The sequence below is a fragment of the Numenius arquata genome, chromosome 22 (assembly GCF_964106895.1).
Source record: "Numenius arquata chromosome 22, bNumArq3.hap1.1, whole genome shotgun sequence".
NCBI lineage: Eukaryota > Metazoa > Chordata > Aves > Charadriiformes > Scolopacidae > Numenius > Numenius arquata.
In genome coordinates, this window is record NC_133597.1 from 2,238,792 (window position 1) to 2,264,233 (window position 25,442).

Consider the following 25,442-nt stretch of genomic DNA (forward strand, 5'->3'; position numbering starts at 1 on the left):
GGAACTTCTCCAAGACAGAGCCCTCCACAAAGGCCTTCCTGCAAAAAGGGTTGATTTCAAAAGCCACCCTGGTGAATTTTTTACCTTTTTTTAAATGCCATTGTTTGCAACTCTTGACTTTTCTCATGGTACTTCTTACCTTCTATTTCTGTTAGCTAACGTTTTATCCTTTTGTATTCTGATTCCCACCCAGAGGTCTCTACAAACCACTGTGGTGCCCTGTGTCAGTTCCAGGTATCTTTTGACAAAGTAAAGATGTCACTTAGCAGAGATCCAAAAGCTTCCCTTAGTGGACCATTAAAAGTTCCTTGGCAGGCTTGAGAAATACTGTTTACTTGCTAGCAGGAGGAAGGGGAGGCTGTCTGAGATGCCTGGTGATGTCAGGGATTTACCACTGCGTAGTTCCAGATCAGTAGCTTAACCAGCAATTGGATGCCAAAGTGCAACTTTCCTTTAATTCCACCTCACGCTACTGTTTCAAGAGTATTACAGTTGCCATCAGCACAGACCCAAATCTACCCTGAATTTCAATGAAAACTATTGCTTTTATTGCCAAGAAGTACAATACGATGTACACTCATTCTTATTTCTCCAAGTGAATGTTAGATGAATGCTGACAAACTCCCCAATTTTTTTAGAAGGGGCTACTTCCTTCCTCTAAAATTCAATTTTTTTTTTTTTTGTCTCCTTCTATGCAAACTAGTTCTTTGTGGGATGAAACTGCACTGTCTGTTCTCTAGCCCCTGCCACCAGCAAGAGGAGCTAGTTAGTGGCCAAACACTTCTCACCACCTCCTGCTTTTCTTCCAGTCAGGTGAATTTTTAGTTCCCCTGTTAATTCAACGGTTGAAAAATTACCATGAACTTTGGGGTAGGAACAAAAAACAAAAATTCACATGCTTCTCCGTTAGTCCTGTCTTTCACTCATGTTAGTCACCCCATAGTATTAATTCACCAGGACATAGCCACTGTGCTGGGGATCTACAGTCTCCATCATTTCGCAATCAAAGAGTCCAGGCAATTCCGAGAGGGTTAATGCATCATAGTTTGACTGAGACTCGCGAGATGCTGAGCTGCTCTGGCTGTCAGGCAATGCTACACTGCTTTGTTGTGCTGGGTCCATGGAATATGGGCACTGGTCTGGGTAGTCTGGCTCAGAAGAGGTGACAACAGGCAATTCACAAGTCTCATATGAATATTGTAAGGACTGTGGTGGCTGCTGCACCTGAACTGGTGATGACAACCGTGATGAGCTGGTGATCTGGGAGGGTGGCAGCGGATCCAGCTGTACCTTCTGGTATTGACTGAGGAAGGGGTCGTATTGCATTTGTTCTGAGGAAGGCTCCATTACAGGGCTCAGAGGCTGCTGCAAGCTGAACTGCGTCGATTGCTGCTGCTGCTGCTGTTGTTGCTCCTCTTGGCATGAAAGTGGCAGTTGACTTGACCTTGGGTATGAGCTCTCAGCTATTTGCATTTGGTTAAAATAGGCCTGCAGCTGGGACTGCTTCTGGAGAAAGAGTCTCTTCTGATGCAGCCTGAATCAAGGACATAAACAGCAATTATTTTCGCCTTTTGAAGTGTTAAGGTGCTAGCGTGAGTCCTGCCTGCTACTCACTCCAACAGTTCCACCAGGGAGTGAAGTACAGAATTGGAAAATTCCTGGGCAATCTTGTTTATTGAATTTTACAGCAGACCAGAATCTTCACCTTTCAGCAAATGTGCAGAGGCTCAGTTTTGATAACATTTTTAATGGCCTAGTGAATTTTTCCTGTGCAGTTAAGTTAATCCCATGCATTGTTTAATTTTGTTTGCTAAGAATAAGATGCATTGTATTTGTATTTTAAGGCTGCTATTCACTGCTCTGGGGAACTTGGGAGCTGAAGACTTGAGTACTGCTGGCTACTAATAGAAATGAACAAAGTCTCCTTCCCCGCCATATTCTTTTTCTCTGAACTGCACCGCTCCCTGTGAACTTTTATGATACTCCAGATTTTTGGCTCTTTACAAACAGTGAGAATTTACAACACAATGCAAAGGTGTAGCTACCTCTGACAAAGTCCTGTGATATGACAAAGTGGAGGTCTCCTGCCAGCCAATTCCCAAAGCATGCAGAAATAGGAAACCTACTACTGACACAAGCAGACAGCGTTCAGAAAATGAATCTATTGCTTCCCAGCTTATTTCTCTTTGCAGACTTTCTATTCTTAAGAAATACACCAAGCTGCTCTCAACACTGTTAGTTAAGTTCTTGATTAGGATTAATCAACTCTACAGTTGTCAGGAGCAGCCATAAGCTAAAAAGTAATTTCAGATTGCATGCTTTCTTGAAATCAAATAGCATTTTTATACCCCTGTTCCTCAGGTTTTTTTGTTCTAGACAGCATGTAGCTAGGTTATTTTCCTCCTCCTTTCTGTGATTCTTTTGCAAAACTCAGGGCTAGTAACTGTTCAGTACCTGTCTTGCTTACTTGTTTGATTACCAAATGATGAGCTCATAAAAAGCTTACAGCCCTTTAACTTGGCAATTAAAATCTTGTCTGCTACAATACCTACAGTTATAAGGGGACATTTCAAATCTATTCGCTTTTTACTGTAACTTTTTCAGAGGAGGGTCACCGCTAAACTGATCTTGTTATTACAAGAAAAAATGATTTAATTTACTGTAAAATTATTGGGCCTTGGGAATAAGACAGAAAATATCTAAATGACATCCCAGCAGGCAGAAATACATGATCCATGTTCTGACTTAAGTTAAATACTGCAACCTGTAGGTTATAAGCAGTGGGTGGTTGGGAGGATGAGGGTGAAATTAAGTACAACAATGTGTAAGTAGTACGGTGGCTTCCTCCTATGCTTCTATACACCCATTAGCACTAAATGAAGCATGAAGGTATTTGCAGTTTACCTGCACCATAGCAGTGTTAGCTGATAAAGAGCTCATAGCACAGAAATTTGTAAGCATGGGGCAGGACTGTTGTCCCTCTTTTAATAGAAGGGCTGTGTCCTTACAAATTTTAATGTGAAGCTGTCCTTATTCAAAGAATTTCTAAATGGACAAAGATTGTTCCAGTTCTTGTATTACTTATCTGCATAGTTTGAAAGCTTCTTACCTGTGCTCCTGTAACTGCTGTTCCAGACTCCGGGGCAATTCTTTGCAGTACAGCTGGCAAGTATTCTGAGCTTTTGATAGTAGTGTGGGTTTCTGCAAGAAAAGCAGTGCTGTTTTAAATTGCATTTGATTTAATGCATTAGTCCGCAAAGCAAGTGAAAGAAGATTGTCTACCCTTACGACAGTGTAACTGCCCAGCTCCATTTTCAGAAGCTGTCAGTAAAGCTACTATCTAAAACCACAGCCACTGCTTCTAACCCTTACAGAAAGAATATCTTTGCATGATAGATTGTACCCTATGAATCCACAGAAAGACTTCTCCCCAAGTGAAAGAGAAGCTGCAATCTGGAAAAAAAGTTTTTTATAAACTAAAGCTATATGAAAATTGGTTTAAAAAAAAAAAAAAAGGCAGGGGTGAACAGTAAGCCCTGGGGATCAGAAGTGGCTCCTCAGATGCTGATGCATAACCTTTATGGGGTGCAAAACAATCGGCATTCACTAGCGGTTACTTCAACTTGTCTTAACAACACTATGCAGTAACAGACTGAGTAGGAAAACAGAGTAATATAGTATACTTTTTGCATAATTAGGATCAGTGTCTGACAAAAGAAAAATACAGCATAATTTCAAATTCAGTTGTTCTCTGCTAATTTAGCCTTTGACTGAATTTTCCTGAGAAATAAGATCTAGAAGGCTAGTCTGCTGTGTAGTGGCAGCAGCTGTTTTAATTCAGTGGAGGGGAGGTATGGTACCTGGAGCCTGTGTTTTAAGTACTGCGTTTCTAAGCTCTGCCGTCTGGATAATAATGGGGGATGTGCACCATTAGGGAAAGTAGATGCAGCTTCCTGCTGCTGCTGAGATGCTTCCTCCTGCAGAGAGAAGAGGAACAAGTTTCATCCCCAGAAATAGGCTTTTCTGCTTCAACCCTTTCTTTAAGGATTTCCCCTGACAGAGGTTTCATAGCTGCCATACGGACTGGTCTCTGGTGTCACTCACCACTTTCACTGCATGGTGAGGAGCCTAAATTATAAAACTTTGAACTATTTGTGCTACAAAATGGCAAGAGATTACATCTGTAATTAAAATAGTATTATATAAAATGTATTTTCTGACTTGCCCTCTGAATATTAAATGTACAGGGTTAGAAAACTGTCCAAACTCTCAATGTGCGTTCGTGCAGCTCTCATTTCATAGCTTCAAAACAGAAGGTGAAAAGCTTTCAATGGTGGTGGAGAGGATACACACAGAGTAGGCATCTCTAGCAAGCTGGAGAGTGCTGACATGGGAGGGGAGTGAATTGTTGTCATGAGAATACCATAAGCACTGCAGTGTGTTTACATCAAGCGAGAGGTTCTTGTGAAAGCATTACAACTTTGTGGTTGTCAGAGCTGAAGTTTTCCAGCAGTCAGAAAGTAACAGCTGGAGCTTTAAGAATAGCAGACTCCATCTGGAATATTAGGTCCTCAGAGTGCCTGTGTACATCTTACCCATTTTATTCCTGGGGTTTAACAGGAATTTATGATTCCTGTTTGCTGCGACCTGTTTCACTTGAATCAAGTAACTAGGGAGCTGGTAGAAGCTATTTAGCATTTCACTACACAAATCAGGCTGTTACCACTCGGCTTTTATACTTCTTACAATTATACCAGACCAACTCTAACAGGAAAAGATATTATTTGGCTTTTTTTAAATCTAAATCATCCTTCAGATTAAAAGCAATAAGAAAATGTTGGATTCAGAAAGCTAACAAAGCAATCTCACTGACACCATGAGGATGGTAAGGTCTAGCCTGCAAACGCCCATTCTCTATTCTGCAGACAGAAAGGAGAAGAGGGAACTTTATCTGTAAATTAGCTCTTCTCAGATGTCCAGAACATCTTATCCTCTCCTTATCAGTCCCAAAGCATTAACTCTTGAAAGATGAAGCTTGATTTCTGGTTTAAGTACCTGCGGAGGACTATTAATGATGTCCTGCAACTGGGTGGCAGTTGATGTCAGAGAAGGTTCTTCTTCTGATCCCATCTGTTCATACAGCAACTGGACTTTGTTCAGTTCCAGGATTCCTTTAGTTCGTGCCAGATTCTGGAGGTGCTGTCTAAATGCTACAATTCCTGGAGAAGAAGAAGAGTTGAGCAAAATCCTTGTCAGAAAATCAGTTAATTCATATCTGGTTAGCATAGCAAACGTGAGATAAGGTAACAACCAAGTCACAAGGTGGCTTGGTGCTTCTGTGTAGGGAGTACAGTTACTACTATGTCTAGGTATAACGTGTCATGACAATAGGTATAATTACCTTGTGTGAGAGATGTGTCAGAAGCTCTGCGCCCTTCTCGGAAACTGACAGGAGAGCGGTTGTGGGTCTCTCGCTTTTGGGAGGTGAGTGCCTGCATGGCTGGATTGGCAGGTCTCAGACCTATAAAAGGTGTCATTCTGGGTGCTTGTTGGTTAGTTAGCACCATTTCTTTCAAGGAAGGGGTGTCTTCCAGAAATTTAATATCTCTCTGAATGGATCCCATGTCATACTCCGAATCAATACTGCCCAGAGATGAGTTTTCATCCAATGAGTAGACCTTCCCTGTGATAAAAATCAAAAGCCAGAAAAGGAAAGTGTAGCAGCAATTTAGCAAAGCAAAGAAAGTGCCACAGGCTCAAGCTATTTCTGCCAACAGTGACTGTCTTAGAGAAAACAAAATCAAGTCTGATAAAGTAATTGTAATTTAACACTTGCAGTACCAGAATGAGGATTTGCTACTGATTTTTACATTACTGCAGCGTAGGATGCTATGCAGATAATGTTCACTGGCTTGTTTGGGGAGCATTCAGTGTTTTTTTTTCCACAGATAATCCTCACAAGCCTGAGCTGAAAGGCTTGGTCACCTTGCTGGTTTTGGAATACGTAAGAAACAAGAGGTTTTTGTTTTCACCACTGTCCTCCTCTGTCAGCACATCTTTTGGGGACACTTAGTTATGTGAAAAAGTACAAACCAACTTGCCAGACTTTAGCAGTTGCTATTGGGGATGTACATGACTGTAGCCAGCTGCATGTTTGCTGCTTTGGTTTTGTACTGTCTGTACAGCAGGTTTTGGGGTATTTTGTTGTGGGGCTTTTTTTCCCTTTTGGCCTTTATAGCAAATGCTAAGTAACAAAACCAAGAAACTGTCTTGTGCTTGTCACTTAAAACCTAGTGTTTTTCATCTTAGGCTTATTAGATTGAGTGCTGAGAGCAGGAAATGAGCTTTGAGATGTCTGTGCTAACTTCCGTACCTGTGCCTGGCATCATCACCAGCTGGTTGGTAACTTCTGCCAGAGTGTGACGTCGCTTCCCACAGCGAGCTGCTTGGAGGGCTGCAAATGCCTGCGCAGGGTCATCTTCTGACTCGCCTTCTGTCTCTATTCCTTCATCGATAGAAGTTTCCATCATACTGGTAGGCAGTGATTGGCACCCTTTCCTAATCACCACAGGAGGTACAGGATCTAGCAGGCAGCCATTTACCTAAATGGCACAAGGAGAAGATGGACAGCTTTCAATTATGTGCACAGAACATCACCCCAAAGTGCAAGAAATGTCTCCCTATCATGTAGACTGAAAGCAGCTTGGATATTTAAATTGCTTGAACCTCCCTATAATCTACTGAGTTAAGTAAGACTTGTTAAGAATTGTACGTGACAAACAAATCCCTCGTAGGATCACCGCTGACATTCTCTAAGTACTCCACTCCCTAAATCTAAATACTCTTATTTCCACAGTACTATGTTCTCCAGGGCTGCTTTTTTTTTTTTTTCCCCAGTTATTAGAAACCTTTGCCAGCTTAACAAAATATTTATGGAATGCACAGTATTATTGTTTCCCCTTACTATACCTACTGTGCTCATTCATCACACTCAGATAAACACTATGAAAGAAGTCTTGCATTTAATTGTGCAGCATTCTTGCAGAGTTGTGTTCAAGAATAATACAATAAATGCACACTTTGCAGCAAAAGTCCATTTGATTCATGGTGCTCCTCTGCAAAACAAAGATTGCCTAGAGATGGTGTGGAATCCCCCTCCTTGGATTCACTCAACTTGATAAAGCTCAGAGCTCATCTAGCTTTACAGTTGGACCTCCTTTTAGCAGGAGGTTGGACTAGAGGGCCTTTAGAGGTACTTTTCCAACCTAAAATGCTCCTAGGATTTTAATTCTGTTTCAATTCTCCAAATCAGTTTGTCCTGAATCCTTCTGTACCTTAACTAATTCTTTGCCATATGCAACTGCTTGGGTTTTGAGGACCACAGCTTGCATGTCATGCAGTTTTGGGGTGGGTATTCTGTTCTTTAATGCCTTAGAAGCTCAAATTAGCGTCCCATTGCACAAGTCACTCCTACCTTTTTGGTAGGATCAGGTTGGGTAAAATATGAATGAAACAACATGCTCATTTAGCGTAAAACCTGTCACTGCTACAGGTGACTTTACGTAAAACTGTTGATGAACCGCTCCCGAATTTTCTTCAAAGTCCTTCAGTATTTTGAAAACAAGTGTTTCTGGAAAAGAAGCTTCACTGCCTTAACAGTAGCTTTTAACAAGTGGTCTTGCAAGCAGACTACATTTTCCTAATACTCTAGGAAAATATTTAAAGCAGTATCGAGAAACAGCTATAAATATTTTGAGCATCAGTAAAATGACGATGCTTGCACAGGAAAATTTTGGAACTGCTGCTTCTCTTTTAATTTAATGGATTACATCTTTAAGCTTAATTTCGTGCACACATTACTTTCCATCTGTGGAAAACGCTTTCCACTGATCTGGCAGCACTGGAAAGACTATTTAGTGAACTGCCTGAAAGGAAAGAGAACCAGTACCATGTGGGCAGTTGGCCCTCTGTAGTTTACGATGGCACATGGATCACAGCTTGGAAGTCTTTAGCGGACATGTTCTATAATACTTGAGACACTGAATATTCCCAAGTCAGTTGTGATTTGACACCTCACTGTAGTAACCGTTTGTTGATCTGCTCTGGCAAAACTGCATCTATAAAAGCAAAGGGGGATGCAAAATAAAGTTTGAAATGTTAATTTCCAAGTGTCTTTGAACTGCTTTTTTGCTTTCCAGCTGTAAGAGACCACACAAGGAGTTACTTAAAACAGCAATGAGAACCGGGGCTACAATCTTAGTGTTGGTAACTAACCAGTAAGTGAGCAATAAAAGCTTCAAAATTACAAGCATGGAATCAAACTCCTAGGTGGCACCAGGAAAAATACAATATGCTAAAATTAAAGTTATAATACGATGTGATATGTGACAGAACAACAAAAGTTTCATGAGAATAATAACAATAATAATATACTTCTTCAAGGTAATTCTTTTAAGCTAATTCCCCTTCCTCACAAAAGCTCTAACTGCTAACTCCCGTGTATTTCACTTACTCTTTGCTACCCTGCAGAGTATTGTCACAGACCTCAAAGTTGCATGGCAAAATAGATCTGACTGTAGCTCCCTTCAGAGAGTGAAGCTGTAACCATACATTTGGAAGGCTGTGGAGCCATCACATCCTATTAGTTGAGTTCAGTTAAGTCAGTTAACTGTGGAGGTGTGGAAAGCTTACACAAAGTCTTCCAGCCTGATTACAGGAAACAAAACCCATTAGATGAAGCCACAATTTTACATGATCTCCAGTGAAGATTTTACAGGCATTCCTAGTTACAGAAATGGCCTACAACTGCTACAACCTCTTTTGAGATGCTGCAGTTCTAATAGTTTTTGACAGTCAGAAGGTCCTGCTGGCTATTTATCATTCAACAACAACAAAAAAACCCCACCAAAAATGTAACTCTTTTGGATGGATTATTATGAAATTGGCAGCGATATGGAATTTTAAGTGCATGCTATTTTAATTGCTTTATCTGGCAACTGAGACTTATGGTTAAGGTTCCATTGTACCTTCCTGTTCTCATTTGTCTGATTTTTTGGATGAGTAGCTGAGTAGGTTACTCCAGATGCTCAGCAGTGAACTCTTTGTATTAGAAGCTACATATGACGAGCCTTCAGACCTCTTTAAAATGTTTGAGAAGAAGAAAAAAACGCTACTATTGTATGTTGATTTTTCTTTTACAAATGAAAGTGTGGTAAGATTGAATGTAAGCAAAGAACGGTAGAGGCAGATTAGTGATCAAAAGAGAGACGCATCTGTTGAAAGATATATTCAAGAGAGAAGTAGAAAAAGTATCTGGAATACCTAGAACTGTGACACTCGGAGAATACCTAAATTTAGAGAAACAGGCATGTGTTTTTTCCAGCTAGTACAAGAAATGTACAAATCAAGTGTTTAGATACTAAAGGTCTTTGTATCTGACTTGCTGTCTATCCTGAGAGGTTACCCAGGAACGAGAACGTGCTGGAGACCAGAATTTTGGGGGACAGCATATGCTTAAGTGCCTGGGAGGAGGTTGAGAACATCAGGTCTTTGAGGAAAAGGCTACTGAAAGGAGAGACGCAGCAGGATTCTCCAGCTCAGCAAGTACCAAGACACAGAAGGCGTTCCAAGGTCAATGAAGTGACATTAGTTTGGATTAGCAAATGCTCTGGCCCAAACTCCACAGTGCTTTGTGCTCGGATGATGAACTCTACCCCGCCGGAAGGAACTGATCTTCAATTAATTATTGAAGAGCTAGCTGTGCTTTTATTAGGCAGTAATTTAAAAGGCAACAATCTTTTTTAGCCTTAATGATTTTTAACAAAATATCATTAGGGTGATTTTAAGCTGTACCTTTGGTGTCTCCACTCTTTCTTCCTCCATAAAAGCTGTCTCTCCCTGGCAGCTGGATGGAGGGAATGAAAAGGTTTCTGCTCCTGATGCTGAGGGAAGACCTGGAGACTGCAACAACCTTGCATTTTGTGAATGCAAGTTAACTGACGGTACCACAGCTTGTGCCTAAAAGAACAATTTTAGGTAGAAAACAACATTCAAAAAGAAACAATAGCTAGCCCATTTCCAAAGCAGGAGAAGTATGAGATTTATTTCCTCACTCTTGATGAATTGCACACTCTTAGAATTTAAAAAAGCACCACCCCCCCAAAACACACAAACATAACAAAATACCAAACCCCCCAAACATTGTTAACCTAGCTACTTAGTGAAGCTGAGCACTTACTAATAAAGGCAGTGTTTGGGACCCTTTGGTGACCTCCAACTTCTGAGATGCTAGAATTACTTTTTATATTCAGTACACAACCCCTTAATATTACTATGAGGCACAGGGCTAGTTTCAATGACTTTTCTAACATGCACTGATTCCTGCAGGAAAAAGCATGAGAAAGACTACAGCAGGCTGGATCTGAAATAAGGGATTAGAGGGAGCGTTGTTGAAGGGAGAGGTGTGCCCTGGGGAAAGGCAAGCATGGCACAATTAGAAAAACAGTGGTTTTCACGGTTTCTTAACCTTAATTTCCTGAAGTGCAGTATCCATGCAACTTGCCTGTCCAAAAGGAAACAAGCAGCCTTATACAGGAGCCTGTGGTGCCACCATGTGTGAAAACAAATTATCTTGTTACTCAGGATAACTGCAAGATTGCTTGCAGTCCCGAGGAAAAAGTGGTTATCTGGCTATAAAGTACAGAAATTTAGTATGATATGGAACTACCTTCTAGGAGGTTTTTTCTTCCTCCTTATTCATCTGTTTCCACCTGCTTTTACTACATCTTATAATTAATAATATGCTTTGGAATACTGTGTCTTTCTATCATTAGAACTACTATCTAAGAAAATAGCTGGTTTTAATCTTTGTCAGCCATATTGTTCCTGGACCTATGTTTTCATAGCTGAAGTGATTTGGCTTTGATTTCAACAGAATCCAAACCCAAATAGTGTCTTGCTGTCTCAAGCAAAAAAGGAGCAGCATGGTTGAGATTTCTCCTAGAAGTGAAGTCTGGGCTGTGAACTTGAGAGTGTTTACTTGAGACCACAATAAATCTGAGTCATCTTAGGCCAAGTCTTTCATGTTTCCTGTTATGCATTAATAGAAATCAAAAACTGTACATCTTTGTATCTCAACGAAACAAAAGAACATGTAAAAAAAAAATAATCTGAGAATTATTGGACTAAGACACGATAAACTGTACATGACCCTTCTGAAGAAAATTACTAGGGAAGAAGCAGACTAAATAGCCTTAGAGCCTGTGCTGAATCAGTCAGTATAATTAGAGAGGATACTAAGTGGACAGCCTTCCGCAGTGGAAGAGCTGGCACCAGACATAAGAAGCACCCAGAATGGCTCTTGATAAAATACACATGACATCCTTAAGACTTAAATCAATTAGTCAGTCATCACATTGGCTGTACACACATAGAGGTTTTGCAGCCATACTGCGAAGTCTCCCATGAGATTGGACTCTTGCTGGGTCACAGGAGGAAAAAGTGGTGCAAATATTAAAAAGAAATGACATTATTTAGGAATGAATCTCTGAGTCTTGAGCCATTAGGAGTCTCATGACAATGATATTTTTATCGGGTAACTTAAGGTACCACAATGAATTGGTGTCTTAACCTGATAGGTTGATCCTAGTATTTTCTTTTGGATACCTCTTTACTATTCTTTGCTACGCTTCATTTTATGGGAGACAGCACATCTAGAGAACAGCAGGGGGGAAAGCAATTTTATTTTCAACGGGTCCCTTTAGAGTGACTATGTTTAAAACGCTAAGTAGCGCCTGCATGCTTTTAGACCCCGTGCTAGCACAGCTCTCCATAAATTCAACAGCTCGTTTGTCAATCACATTAAAGATACTCCTAGTGTTGCACAGTCTCCAGAAATGGTACTTCTCTAACGTTTTAACCCATGACTTCCCAACAAAAGGTCTGACATTCTCAAAAATGGAAGTGTTCTAATTAGAAGCACAAGCACAGTATTCTCCCTTTAACTGGGAAATAAACTGGGAGTTAAGGTTAAACCATACACAGATACCCATTAAAGCCAAGACCTGGTTTTGCACTTTGGGCCTCAGAATGCAGTCAACTTCCCTTTCTCATTTAAAACTTATCCAGTGCCCTCCAAAACCCTCTTTTTTTTTTTCTCCCCCCACCCCGGAGTGGGGAGGAGGTGGCAGCAGGAGCAGCTGTAGGAGGCATGCCAGACAACTGATTTGTCATCATACAGTTCCGACAGGAGGCAAATCCAAAAAAGTCTTTCCAAAATAATGCTGCAAGTCTACATACTAGAGAAATGAGAAAACAGCAATGGATTCTAAGTGAATCTATGTAAAAATGCCATTTTGAAAGAAAAGTATGTCTTGAACAGTCTTAAGTCTAGCTCTGTTAGGAATGAGATCTTACCTTGGCTACTGTCTGCTCAGCGATAGTGCTTGGCCGACGCTGACGAGAATCAACTCTCTGTTCTACGGGGAAGCTACTCCGATGTGATTTGAGTCTTTCCACCAACAAGTAATAGATAGCAGCAAAGTGGTTATAACTCTTGTTCTGCAGAGACTGAAAAAGAGAAGCATAAAAGTGTGGGTACAGCCAAATATACATTATCCTTTATGTTCTACATAAGAAAGAATTGCCATTGGGGGGAAGGAGGCGGGGTAGAGCAAAGATATTTAAGACTCATTGGGGTAGGCAAATGTTCTGAATTGAGAAAGTGTCAAACCAGAGTGCCAGGCAAAGAAAAGCATCAACCTTAGTTTAGTGGCAAGCTCACAGGAGCTTGGTGTGTTCTGGGCTGCAACAGTATATAGCTGAATACATTGGCCGTTCCAAGTCACTAGAAGCAACGGGGAACTGAGCCTCTGCAATGTAGAGAAACTAGCCTCTTCTCAAAGTACTCAAACTGCCAACCTCCACAATGGTTTCAAGTATCAACCATCCTAAAGGAAACGATTGTGTGAACTCCACAGGGAGTCTTGCCATTTATGTTTGAGAAGAAGCATGACTTGGGATTGGACAAACATTCAACTGCTTACTGGTTTTATGCTCCTTTTTGAATTTCATTTTCCACCCTCATAGAAGTTCAAAATGAATTTACTTTCAATTCTGATTTCCCTTCCTCTCTCTCCATTTGAGAAGTAATAGCTTACCCAACCCCACCCAGGAAATCTAACAGCACGGAAGCTAATACGGCTGCTTTATTTTACTTTCATGCTTAAGAATCAACTTTGCTAACAAACTAGTCTCTAGAAATGAGAAATCATAAGCAGCAGCAAGTATCACCATTTTAACAGGCAGTCCTAATGGGCTACCGTTTTTTACATAGTGCACACTATATTTCTGTGGGCCCTCTAGCTTAAAGCAATTCCAACAAAACTTTCTGAAATGTGTGCTTTTTTAAATTAAGTAGTTAATGCACTGAAAGAACAGTATCTAGTCCTGCGCCATGTGACCAGAACACATTATTCTTTTCCATGGGTTCTAATTTGGATTTCTGACACAGAGGAGTATCATTTCTCTCACAGTCCTGCTTTTTCATTGACGTGTTTTCCTCTATGGGCAAAGGATGCCTTGGACCGCAATAGCTGGGTGTGGCCAGTCAGCATAAAGCACACAGGTGAAGTTGTCTGTGGGCACACCGCACAATGTTTTTCCTGCAGTTTGCATAACACAGACACTTCCTCTCCACTAGGAATGATATTTAGGAGACTTTCTAGAGGGATATCTCTCCTCTTCCTGAGCAATCTGCTGGCACAGACTGAAGCATCAGCAGCACAGCATGTTTAATGTGTTTACCCTTGCTAGGATCTGACCAGGTAAAATATACCACCAGTTTTGTGGGGTTTTTGCCTTAGCTGTTGAAATAAAGAACATTGCAAGCAACGGAGGTAATAAATTCAAGTCATCAAAACAAAACAGGAGACTTTCCCTCCAGGGACAAATACCTGTTTGAGTCTATTTTACCTCAATGGTTTTCTGTTGGTCTATTCCAAGGCTGTGCATTAGCCGTAAGACCTGCTCGTTATACTCTCCAATGGAAGGCTCATTCTCCTCTCCTGGTGGATAAAGAATAGGTCTCTGTGCAGGAACTTCTATAAGCATCCACTTGTGCTCCTTAATCTGAGCAATAGTTAACCGTTTGGATGGGTCTAGGACCAACATTCTTCTAATCAGATGTTCACACTCTGTTGGGGGAAAGAAAAATATTACCAACCTGCTAAGTGGTACTTGCATATATTCACCTGAGCCCTACCAATACAGAGCATGACAACAGGAAACTGCCTGCCTTCTACCTAGCTTCTGTGCTAAATACATTTCTTGAAGGCTAAAACAATCTTTCAAAGCAAGATTAGAAGTCACATTAAGAAGAACAAAACCCCAACTTCTTTAAATGCATCGTATAGCTCAACAGTGCCTTTCCTTTTACACAGCTCCCACACTAGGGTAATAGTAATATTTAATACCTCTTTGAAGCTGCTTGTGCTGTTCTAAGTACAGTGCTAACATTAACTGATAAAGCATCTAACAACCTCTGTGATGTGTGGTGGGCTTCTCCAGCACAGTTTGAAATAGCTTGTCCAGGCTCATAAAACAAAGGATTGGCAAAACTAGGGTTAGTGTCTGGATTATTACTATTTTTTGAATTTTATTTCCAGCCTAGTGGTCACAAAAACAAAGGTAAGAATCATGTCTCTGTGGCTGTGAATAGTGGCCAGTGGGTCTGCAGGTTTATCCGTTTTAATTCCAGGACCAAAGCACAATCAGTAGCTTTAGGTGCCAGAATAATTCTGAACACACCAAACCATTGCTGACTTTCTGACTACTACACACTGCATGGCATTGAAACCATCACATTTTTCTTCAGATCTCAGTTGGTTTTTGGAAGATGAGATGAACATGCAGTTTGTATATGCTAGGAAGTCAATGTGAGTTCCTTTAAGGGAGTTATCAATCCACCATGCATTTCTAGCTGACAATGATATGGCTACAGTACAGTTTTATGAGTCAGTCCATTCAGGTAGTTATGACAAATAGTGTGGAGAGAGATTTCTGGCTCTTTAATTCCTATTTATTTCTCTTGTTTTCAAGTTTTGTTAAGAGGTGCACCCTTCCCCACTCCCTGCATCACCATGTGATCAGCAAGTGGAGCTGCAAACAGCCTGTGAAAATGCAAATCTGCACTGCAGTCACAGCAATGATCGCAACTCACACAAAGGTACCTGGATCTAGTTTGCATACCTATGTCAGCAAAGTCACAGAAATACAGTACAGTTCAGCACCAGCCACAAAATGTGCCCAGGAAGCTGAGGGTCGCCGTGGTGACATAATTGCATTGCTAAAAGCAACCAAATGCACTATAGCTACACTGTAGTGGCTATTTTCAGAGGTGGTGCACAGGATTACATGCCACCAGAAATAAAAAGGGGAGGACCAGAACGTTTTACACCACAGAACCCTTAACAGGGCTGAAAAACATATTTTTAATTCCCTTTAAAAAGAAGTACAGAAAGTAGCATACTGAAGGAGGATTTGATTCGGGAAGGTTGTTTTGAAGTAATCTGGTTTTGAGACCCTTTAATATAGGGAAGCTGAAGGACATCATCAAAGCCTGCACAGAAATGGTCCCACTTGTCTGAAGAGGCATGAGGGAGAGTAAAACCCAACAGATGGGGCAATGAGGCGAGGGAGAGATCTCTCACTCACATGTGGGAGCGGACAATGAGAACCTGGCATATGAACTGGTTGTGCACTTTTTTGCTTTGGTTTAGCAGACACGGTCAAAAATCAGGAAACACCCAATCCACAACTTCAGTTCGACAGCATATTTTCTTTCCACATTAAAATGTATGTGGACTTCTGCACAAATGTGTCTCTCCCCCTGCATCCCCATATTTCTGTTCACAGTAGGATGAGAGAGCCTTCAGCTTCCATTTCGACTCTCTCCCCATAGGCACAGCCACACTGCAATCTCCACGCGTTGCGCAGGGCAAAATGAGTTGGTTTGCCTAGCAGCAGCCTAACTGCAAAGGCACACAGCTCACCTGGGCTAATTTGTGTTTCTTTGCAAAACGAATAGTCTGCCATACCATGACCTAGTGCGCAGATGCACCACACTGCTGTATTGCAAGAGAGATGATTCTAGAATTTACTCAAGGTTTACCACACTAAGAGCATAAGAGAACACTTTGTTACCTTCTGACATAAAATAAGGGATCCTGAACCTTCCTTCAAGAACTCGTTGCCTCAGTATGGGGAGCGTTGGTCCGTCAAAAGGTAATGCTCCACAGACCAAAACATAAAGAACTACACCCATGCTCTGTAAGAAAGAGAAGAGTCATTTCATTTTTCAAGCTACAAGCAAGTCTCTGAGGTTGGCTAGCCAAATCCTGTCACAGAAAACATTAAAATTATCTTCGGCAGAAACACGAAATTTATACAAAAAGGAGTTAGATTTCTGAAGACCCCTAAACGTTAAGAACACTCAGCTAACCCAAAATGGCTAGGCTTGCAGTACCTTGTGCTGATAAGCAGGTAAGCTGAAGTGTAATGGGTTAGAGATTCTGGCTGCTAGCAGGAAGCTCCACGATGATGACTGAATGATACCTGAAAAGTGAGCCCCAACTTCAGGTGAGAATTAGAGATACTTTTTATTAATCTCAATGTTGTTCAAACAAAAACAAACCTTAAACAGCAGCCGCTCAAAATAAGAGACTGTAACCTTTTGCGTTTATCAATTTGAAAAAGCCTGGGTAAGAGGCATGCTGGTAACTTCATGAATAGTCAGCTTCAGGGGAACACCAACTAATAATTCTGCACTGCCGTATCCAGTGCTGAGCACGAGGGACTATTTAATATGAGCGAAAGGAGACAATCTGGGCAAGAGCTCTCCTCCAACTGCCAGGCTAATTTAATTGGCACTGCAAGTGGAAATAGTCTTGGAGTATATGCCAAAAAAATATAGCGCCACACTAGAGGAAATAACCACACCAGACCCTCATGCCAATCAGCTGGCATAGACAGCCACAGCACTGGGATTTCTCAAGGGGAAAAAGCAGGTATTCAGCATTCACCTTAAAAGTTTGTAAGTACACAGATTTTAAAATCAAATAGGTATTTTTAAAAGTAGCTGCTTCTCTCCTTAACCTGCCAAAAACTGAACTGTGGATTGTTGCATTCCTCCTGCAAACTTAGCACTTTCAGCAGACCTATCCTGTGATTGGATGTTGCAAAGAGATACAGAATCCTGAACTCATCTTAGAAGATAAAATCATCATCATCATCATCTTCACTTATCTTAAATATAAACACTTGTGTGCCTCTCTTTGTGGGCAGGCAGATTCTATTAACAATTTAGAATCTCGTATATTTAAAGAACATTTACCAAAGTTCAGAGATTCACTTCTGACATTCAAACAGTGTCTGTGCTACTTGAAAGAGTAAGCATAGCTGGGGGCTGCTGTACATTTACTTGCCAGTTACTGAAGGTTCAGAAAGGCTGTAGCCTTGTTTTTCTTAAATTCTAGCTAGCTACATATATATGTGTATGCACATAGAGAGATTCATGCATACACACTATCTGTATCTAAAAGTACAGCTTTTATTTGTTAATGCAATTAGATTAATTTAAACTAGATTAGCAGCTGAAAGGTGACTTTCATTGAACTGCCCCGTTTGTGTAACAGGCTCTGACCAAAATGTCAGTGCCCGTGTTGTTATGCTATGTGCAATATTATTACTGCAAACCTGATGCCAGAGCAGAGACTGACAAATTGTACTGTCTCTGGTTGCATGAATCCATCATGGTAAGCACCAGAACACTAAAATATTCTTAAAAAACCAACCAAACAAAAAAACCCAAACCAAAAGCAAATTAGGAATGAAAAGCACGCTCTGACAATGCGTGAAGGGTGCACAGAACTTCTTCAGTTCATGTTAGTCCCTTTTCCATTGCATAAGAACGTGGGTTGCGCGTTCTCTATCATCTTCTGTTAGAGTAGTACACATGGAGACACGATTCAAAAACACACAGCTGCCTGCAGTAGAAATGTTTGTGGCACAAATGTGCTTGTTTCCAGCTCAAAAAGCAAAGCAGTCATCATCTCTCATGTTTCAGTGGCTCAGAGTCCCTTTAACCTCATCGAGAACTTAAAGCCTTACAAGTTCAGTTCCCACTTAACGAAGATACTAAATGCACTGGGAAAAAAGCATAGTTCATGCATTCAATCAGGAGAGCTTTCGAGGAGCTACAGTTTTCCCTCTAGTGGGATAACATACACCTACAGTGTACATTTAATAGCCACCTGGATAGGTAACTTCAATGCTATTCAATGCTAAGAAGCATTTTATGACACTCAAGAAATAAAGCTGAAGAGGAACAGCTTGTCTGCAGCTTAAGAAAAATCAAAGATCATTCTTTTGTTCCAGCTTCCTAATAGTTGACTTGAACCCAGTTGAAAAAAGAATAATGATACCCAGATATCCAGCTGGGGTCCCTCGTACTGCTGTCCTTCAAAGACTTCTGGCGCTGCATATGGTGGGCTTCCACACCAAGTCGTCAGAGGTTCACCACTCTTATAGAAATTTCCAAATCCAAAATCTGTTGAGAAATTAAGGGGAAAGTCACTCCAAACTTCAGTTGCGTGACAAAGAATAATTATATGAATGGACTAGGCCTGAAAGCTCACTTTCATTCATGAAAGCCTCTATCACAAATCCTTTTATCAGTACTCCCACTTAAAATATTTATTGGGATGCTGAATGTCCTATATTGCAATTTTCATGACAACTATGTACTTATTAAAACACTCTGCAAAGCTTCACAACCTGTAGGAGTTGAGTAAACTTCTACTGGTTTGCGAAATCCAAGTTTATAAACAGCTGTCACCAAAATTCAACAAACTGACAATCATGCATACATATGAGCTTATTTACTTGCCAATTCAGTACTGGATCTGAGATTCCCTGAGTTTTCTTTAGGTGCTCTCCAGCCTTGAATACACAACAAATCTTGACAACAAAAGCATCAACTTTGGAGATAGGAGGAAGGAACTCTGCCAAAAGTAACAAACATGGGGAAACAAAGCCTTTTGCTAGGAAGGAAACCCTGCTACTGGGATTGTCTACAGCCCTTTCAATCTACAACTGAAATTTACCATTCCACAACTAAGCAGTTCTTTTAAATGTTTCTTTTTCTGGCTTAATATGGGACCAGACACAGGTCCAATGGGACTTCAGCATTAGTCACCATTTGTAATAATCCAATAGTGAAAAGCAAAATGACAGCCAGTATTGCATAGAGACATGAAGTCAGATAGCGTCTGATGCAATTTTTTTTTAGCTTCTCTGTTGCTGCTTTCCCAGGTGGCATTTGTATTTTTTACTAGAACCATACAGCAAACAACATTAATATTGAAGAAGCTGGCTTTACAACTGAACCAAAACTGATTATTTTCAAAATGCAGAAATTCAGGTGGCTGCTCGCACTCCCTGGTGCTCCTATCTGTAGCTCTCTTGCCTTCCACTCCACTCTTACCGGTGTCTTTGGAGCTTTTCAGAGCCCAGATCTTCCAGTTCCACTTATACCCTGCCATCACTCTTGCTCCCTTTGTTTAGTTCATACGTTATTTCCTTTAGCATTCTTTATTCTTCCTGCCAGGATCCTAGAAGTCCCTCCTACATCCACTGCAGATACCCATTCTGAATACACTCCTTCCATGACGCTCCTTAGTATTAATACACAAGGCTCTTAATAAAAGTCACTGGAGCAGAGTTTCTGGATGCACCTGTTCACACCATGAATCAAAACACTTGCTCCACTGAAATCTAGTGGAGTTTTCTCATAGAATTCAACGAAGCCAACATTTCTCCCTGTTGCTCCCAGCATTACTGCTCCGTACTGCTTAGTCCTCTGTTCCACTTGCGTTGCAGGCCACTCTATATGTTCTCCATGACAACAAATGCTGTTAATACTAAAGCAAAGAAGGAGAAGTTCTCAAGGAGAGAGATCTGATAACAGGGACAAATATTCTTCGGTTTTAAGGCTTTCAGGCAAATTGGCTTCAATTCACTAACTGGTCAGCTCTATCTCCAAAGGAAATACAAAATGGAGCACTGGCAAGTAACATTAAAAGACCGTCAAGCACACCACCACTGTTCATGTTCATCACTGGTCTACTCCTGTGTGAACAATGATTTAACTGTTCCCTACCACTTTTTCCACACAGGAGCAAACTATGCAGTAGAGAGTTACGGAAGGTGTTTCTTTTCTTAAGGTGATAATGCTTTTACCCTCATAGCTAACCAGGCTCCTGCAGAGTAATACTGCATGCTGGTGTGACTCGAGGAATCCTGTGAAAGTCAACAGTGTTGATAAACTGTAATCAGGCTGTTGATTTAGTACTATCAGGCGCCGAATACCTCAGAGGTATGTTAATACAATGTGGTGCTGATCAGCAGATAGCAAAACTGATAAACACTGTGGTTAGCAGACATAGTACAGGCACGACTGGTACCGCTTCATTTTCTATTTGTATAGGTTGTGTTACTCAGAGGAAGGAGCCTGGTGCTCTCGTCATACATCATGAGCTATAAAACCACGAGAGAACCCTCAGTATCAAAGCAATACAGAGCTATTAAACAAAAACTTACCAAGCGTAGGTAAAGTTAGCCTGGAGTTGTTCTCCAGAGAAGCCGTGTGGAAATTGAATCAGACTATTTACACTGAGCTTGACAGTAAAGCTACTTGGTTGCTTTCCTAAGAGAAGGTCACAAGAGCTCCAAGAGTTCTTTTAACAGAACTCTTCCTGCAACATATATCAAAAATGAACATAGGAAGAAGCAGCAATTCTGGGAACACCAGAACTGAAGAGGCTTCCAGAGCGTTTTTTCTTCTGTCTTCCAAAATTTTCCTTAGCATGTAATAAGTTCTAGAATCATAATAGTTTGGGTTGGAAGGGACCTTTAAAGGTCATCTAGTCCAAACCCCCTGCCACAAGCAGTGGCACCTTCCGCTATGATCAGCTCGGTCAGAGCCCCGTCCAGCCTGCCCTGGAATGTCTCCAGGGATGGGGCATTCACCATCTTTCTGGGCAACCTGGGCCAGTCTTTCACCACCCTCATTGTAAAAAGTTTCTTCCTAATATTCAGTCTAAATCTACCCTCTTGTAATTTAAAACCATTACCCCTTGTCCTGTCACAACAGGCCCTACAAAATGTTTGTCCCCAGTTTTCTTATAAGCCCCCTTAAGTATTGAAAGGCCAAAATAAGATCTCCCCAGAGCCTACTCTTCTCCAGGCTGAACAATCCCAACTCTCTCGGCCTGTCCTCATAAGAGAGGTGCTCCATCCTTCTGATCATTTTTGTGGCTCCTTCTGCAACTGCTTCCACAGGTAAGACATACCACCCGCTGCTTTAACACCTGCAGGAATGTTTTTTGCATTTTGAGGCTCCTGCTGTCAAATTTGGTTAGGGGCAAGCAACAGGTTCAAAATTTATCTGGGAAACATACACAAACAGCATGATCTCATGAGCCATTAGCTGTTTTCATTAATCCTTTTAACTATGAGGTCACTGAAGAATTCAGCAAGAAATCTACAAGACACAGAAAGAGATTCCAAGTCTTTGTGTACTACTGGTTAATTATTACAATGACTACCCCTTTAACAGCTTCCTTACCTCTGCTTCCTTACTGCATCGCACTGCTGACTCTACATCGTGTTAAACAGTACCACTAATATAAGCAGATATTTTTAGTTGTCTTTAATGAAGTGCACTAATTAGGAATAATAGAGAATCAAGACTATGCAACCATCCAGCTCTCAGTATGAAAATCTCTACACTGGGTAACATGCACTGTAAGGTAGTAAAAAGTCACTATTCTATTTAGCAGCAATATTACCGGGGGCATTCATAATATAGGATATTAAAATATATGGCCTTTTTTACATACCTTGTGTTAGTGGTCCATTTGATTCAGGTAAGCGACCAGTAACTGTAGCTCAGCCACAGTTATACACACACAGTGTTGTTCTGTCCTCATTTTATCCTTCCTTTTTCTAAAGCTCATTTGTGATGATGCTGAAGGAACAGCTAGATACAGCAATGTAAATGTCTAACCTCACTTAGACCAGTTCTCACTAGTGTTCTTCCACAAAAAATGCATCTTTAAAAATATTTTGCAACATGCATAAAGCAGCTCTTTGTATTTGGGAATTTCAAGGTATTGATTATGGCTTTTGTCAGGGGTTTTAGGGTGTGAAACAGCATATCAGTTTTACAGGTGAAGACACCGGAAAACACAAGTAAATAGACTAGCTCAAATTCAAGTAACAAATCAGTGACTGACCCAGGCCAGGGCCAAACATAACTGAACTGCCTGGTCATTCTCTAAACAGCAAATAGAAACCAGTCACTCTACTGAAAACTTTTGCCTCAACATTTCCACAGCCTGAAATTCAATGCTGTAATTCTGATGTAAACTTTCTGCCACCTTTAATGTACATCACATGCTCTGGGCACATCTCAGTCCAGTGACCCAAACACATCAGGGTATAAAGGGAAGTGTAAATTTCCTTTTGTAAAAGTCAGAAAAATCAGATACCCAATCTCACAGCACTAAGCTCTTGGGACTTGTCCATAATCAAAGAAGAGCACCACTGCCTATCAGTAAGGAGGCTACAGTGCCAGAAAAACTATGTGAAGGCCACCACACAAGATCCACAAGTGTCATGCTCTGCAAGCACACAGAATGCCTGACAGTTGCATGAACAGTTATGCAATGGCATCCTGGCACATCACCATACTCTGGAAGTGCAAACGGCCAAGGTCAGTTCAGATTCCAAATCTACATAGGAAATACTGCATGCAACATTCATGCTGTTCTTCCTTTTACATCCTCCTTCAGCTCTGAAACAACTGCAACTTCAGCTGTAATAACAGAGGGGGAAACAACGAAATCTTCTACAAAAAAAACCAATCCCCCAATCGCTGTATGTCACCTGCCTTTTTCCTGTCGCAGCTAGACTTTTGTTGTGAATTTTTTTATTCTGAGGAGACTTTTCTTCACACATAATTGGCTTGGCAACCTTGACAATACTTCAGGAGACATGAAGCAATTTCTTCTCTCAGAAGCATTTTGCCATCTGTGTAGGTGTCATTACATCTGATCTCTCCCTTCACTTATCTTGAATTTGTCAGATTTTCAACATCCTCTTAGTACCGCAGATAAATATCAATCTTCATCTCTGAACTGCAGCTCCTACTCAGGTGCCACCCTCGTAAAACTTCGTATCAGATTCACACAAGTACGTGCACGTATATTTGTACGCACAGCCCTAGAAAGCATGACCTGCTTGGAAATACACAAGATTTCAATTCCTAACAAAGTGAAACTCTTTGCCTATCAGACTAGATTTAAAGTTAGCTATTTGGGGAATGTGAACACGTGAAAGCCACTTCAAATAGAAACATGAACAAATCTGAACAGCAAAAGACAGAACAGAGTCTTTATGACTGATCAATGTAAGTGAAGCTTCTGGTTTATGTTACAATTAGGATTTTTGGTTTTTTACTATTATCTCTACATGCTTAATTTCATAACACATAATAGTGTTATTTATGGTTACCAAAAGTAGCTCAAGAGCAAGGATATCTTCGAACTGAATGGCATACTCCTTGCAAGGCTGTTACCTTTGGTCCCTATCTGAGCAATAGAATTTCAGAACTTACACTGTCAAGACAGTGCTTGACTGGGCGGAACAGCGGCAATTGGTTTGCATCTGATAGTCTTGTGACGGCATAGACAATTAAATTTTCTTAGGCAAATCCATGAATAAAAGGTCTATACATTGATACTAGAAGGAGTAGCCAAGAGTGCAATCTGTACAAGTGCTAATACAACACTCGCTGCTGGGGTTTGGGCATAGGGACAACCACAAGGGGAACAGGCTGCAGAAAATGGCCAGCCTGGTATACTCTCCCTGTCACTGTTAGATGGATCTGACCCAGTATGGAATTCCTCATGAGTCTGTGTACTTGCCTAGGAGTATGTGGTACGTGTCTTATAAACCTGGAAAATGGTACCTTCGTTCTGTCTTTGAACTGCTGTTCTAAAACTTAAATTTCTTCCATTTTTCATGGCTAATGAAACACCAGTATTCTTCAGTTATGAATTTTTGCAGAAAAAACAACACACATTGATAGTACAAAGCACAGTAAAAGGCAGATACCTACTACTGGACTTTTTCATGTAACATAGGACTTAAAAACAGTGTTGCGTATTTCAGCAATCTGCTCTTATCTTTAGAAATCCAATTATGTTCTATTGTTGGAGAAAATTACCTGTGCAGGGAGATCAGCGTTATTTGTTAGGGTACATAAATTATTATGGTTACCTCTTTTTGTTTCCATTATGCTTTCTACACTTGTGCCTTCAAATGATGTTCAACCATTTCTTAAGAACTCAAGAATTAATAGCATCCATGAAAACCATTTCAAAGAAAAAGTTAAGGATTTAGGTAGGATACTGGATGCTTGGTCCACTGGGCTTCCTCAATTTTTAATTATTGTACTGTCAGTTTAGTTGTCCCACTTTCTGGAGTCTTAGAATGGCCAGGATTCAATTAAGCACAAAACAATCACTAGTCTCTCATTCTCTCTTCCCCCCTCCACCTTGTTTCTACTTTGCAATTGCTGATTTACCAGAATCATTCTGGCTCAAAGGTAATAGTATTTAACCTAAGAACACTGTTAAGATTTCTCGTTCCAAAGAAACTCATTTTATGAACATTACTGATGTTTAAGGGAAAAATGTGCCAGTCCTCAAAAAAAAATGCCAGCCACAGAATTCTAAGAGGACTGAAATTGACTCGTTACCAGAGAACTGAGATTATAGAATGGAGTGATCTTTATCTTCTTAACATTTGCCTGAATCTGCACGTTAAAAAAATACGATCATTTGCAGCATTGTGTTCAGCTGAATAAACTCTGTGTTTGTGCAATCTGCAAATATTGGCTCTCAACATTTGCGGTATTTTGTTTCTCAATCTCATTACCCCCTTTAGAATAATCTTGAATTTAGAAGGTATAATTTTTTGAACATACATCATTTAAATGGAATCTGTTTTCCTGTTAAAAATGGAAACAGACTAAGATTGCAGACCCGTTTGCAATTTGAGAAATGGAAGCTCCCTGCCAGAGCCACTGCAACTTCTGCTGTGCATCTAGCAATATGAGGTAGTTTCTAATTTGTACCTCTAAAAATCCTTTAGAAGGGATACCAGCTTCAGAGCTATAATTAATCCATTCTTCTAAAATTACCAACAGAATTCAATCTGCCTGGCTTCATAGAGCCACATCGATCTTTTGTTATAATAGTAATATGAGCAAAGGAGATTATCAGGAGAGAGGTACTGATAAAGGAAAGGTATGAGTGTGT

At 40.6% G+C, this 25,442-nt stretch overlaps 1 protein-coding gene across 1 annotated transcript in view; it reads right to left on the bottom strand.

Annotated features, from left to right (window-relative positions):
- Positions 1 to 682: 682 nt before the first annotated feature.
- Positions 683 to 25,442, bottom strand: part of SIK2 (salt inducible kinase 2) — a 52,483-nt gene continuing 27,723 nt past the window's right edge. Inside the window, exons 5-15 of the mRNA XM_074162338.1 lie at positions 18,480 to 18,604; positions 16,201 to 16,324; positions 13,972 to 14,192; positions 12,415 to 12,567; positions 9,853 to 10,017; positions 6,374 to 6,602; positions 5,402 to 5,683; positions 5,056 to 5,219; positions 3,861 to 3,977; positions 3,110 to 3,201; positions 683 to 1,534 (exon numbers count right to left, since the gene is read on the bottom strand). Of these exons, the coding sequence (XP_074018439.1) occupies positions 946 to 1,534; positions 3,110 to 3,201; positions 3,861 to 3,977; positions 5,056 to 5,219; positions 5,402 to 5,683; positions 6,374 to 6,602; positions 9,853 to 10,017; positions 12,415 to 12,567; positions 13,972 to 14,192; positions 16,201 to 16,324; positions 18,480 to 18,604 (2,261 nt within the window). The 3' untranslated portion in view covers positions 683 to 945. The remainder of the gene's footprint in view (positions 1,535 to 3,109; positions 3,202 to 3,860; positions 3,978 to 5,055; positions 5,220 to 5,401; positions 5,684 to 6,373; positions 6,603 to 9,852; positions 10,018 to 12,414; positions 12,568 to 13,971; positions 14,193 to 16,200; positions 16,325 to 18,479; positions 18,605 to 25,442) is intronic.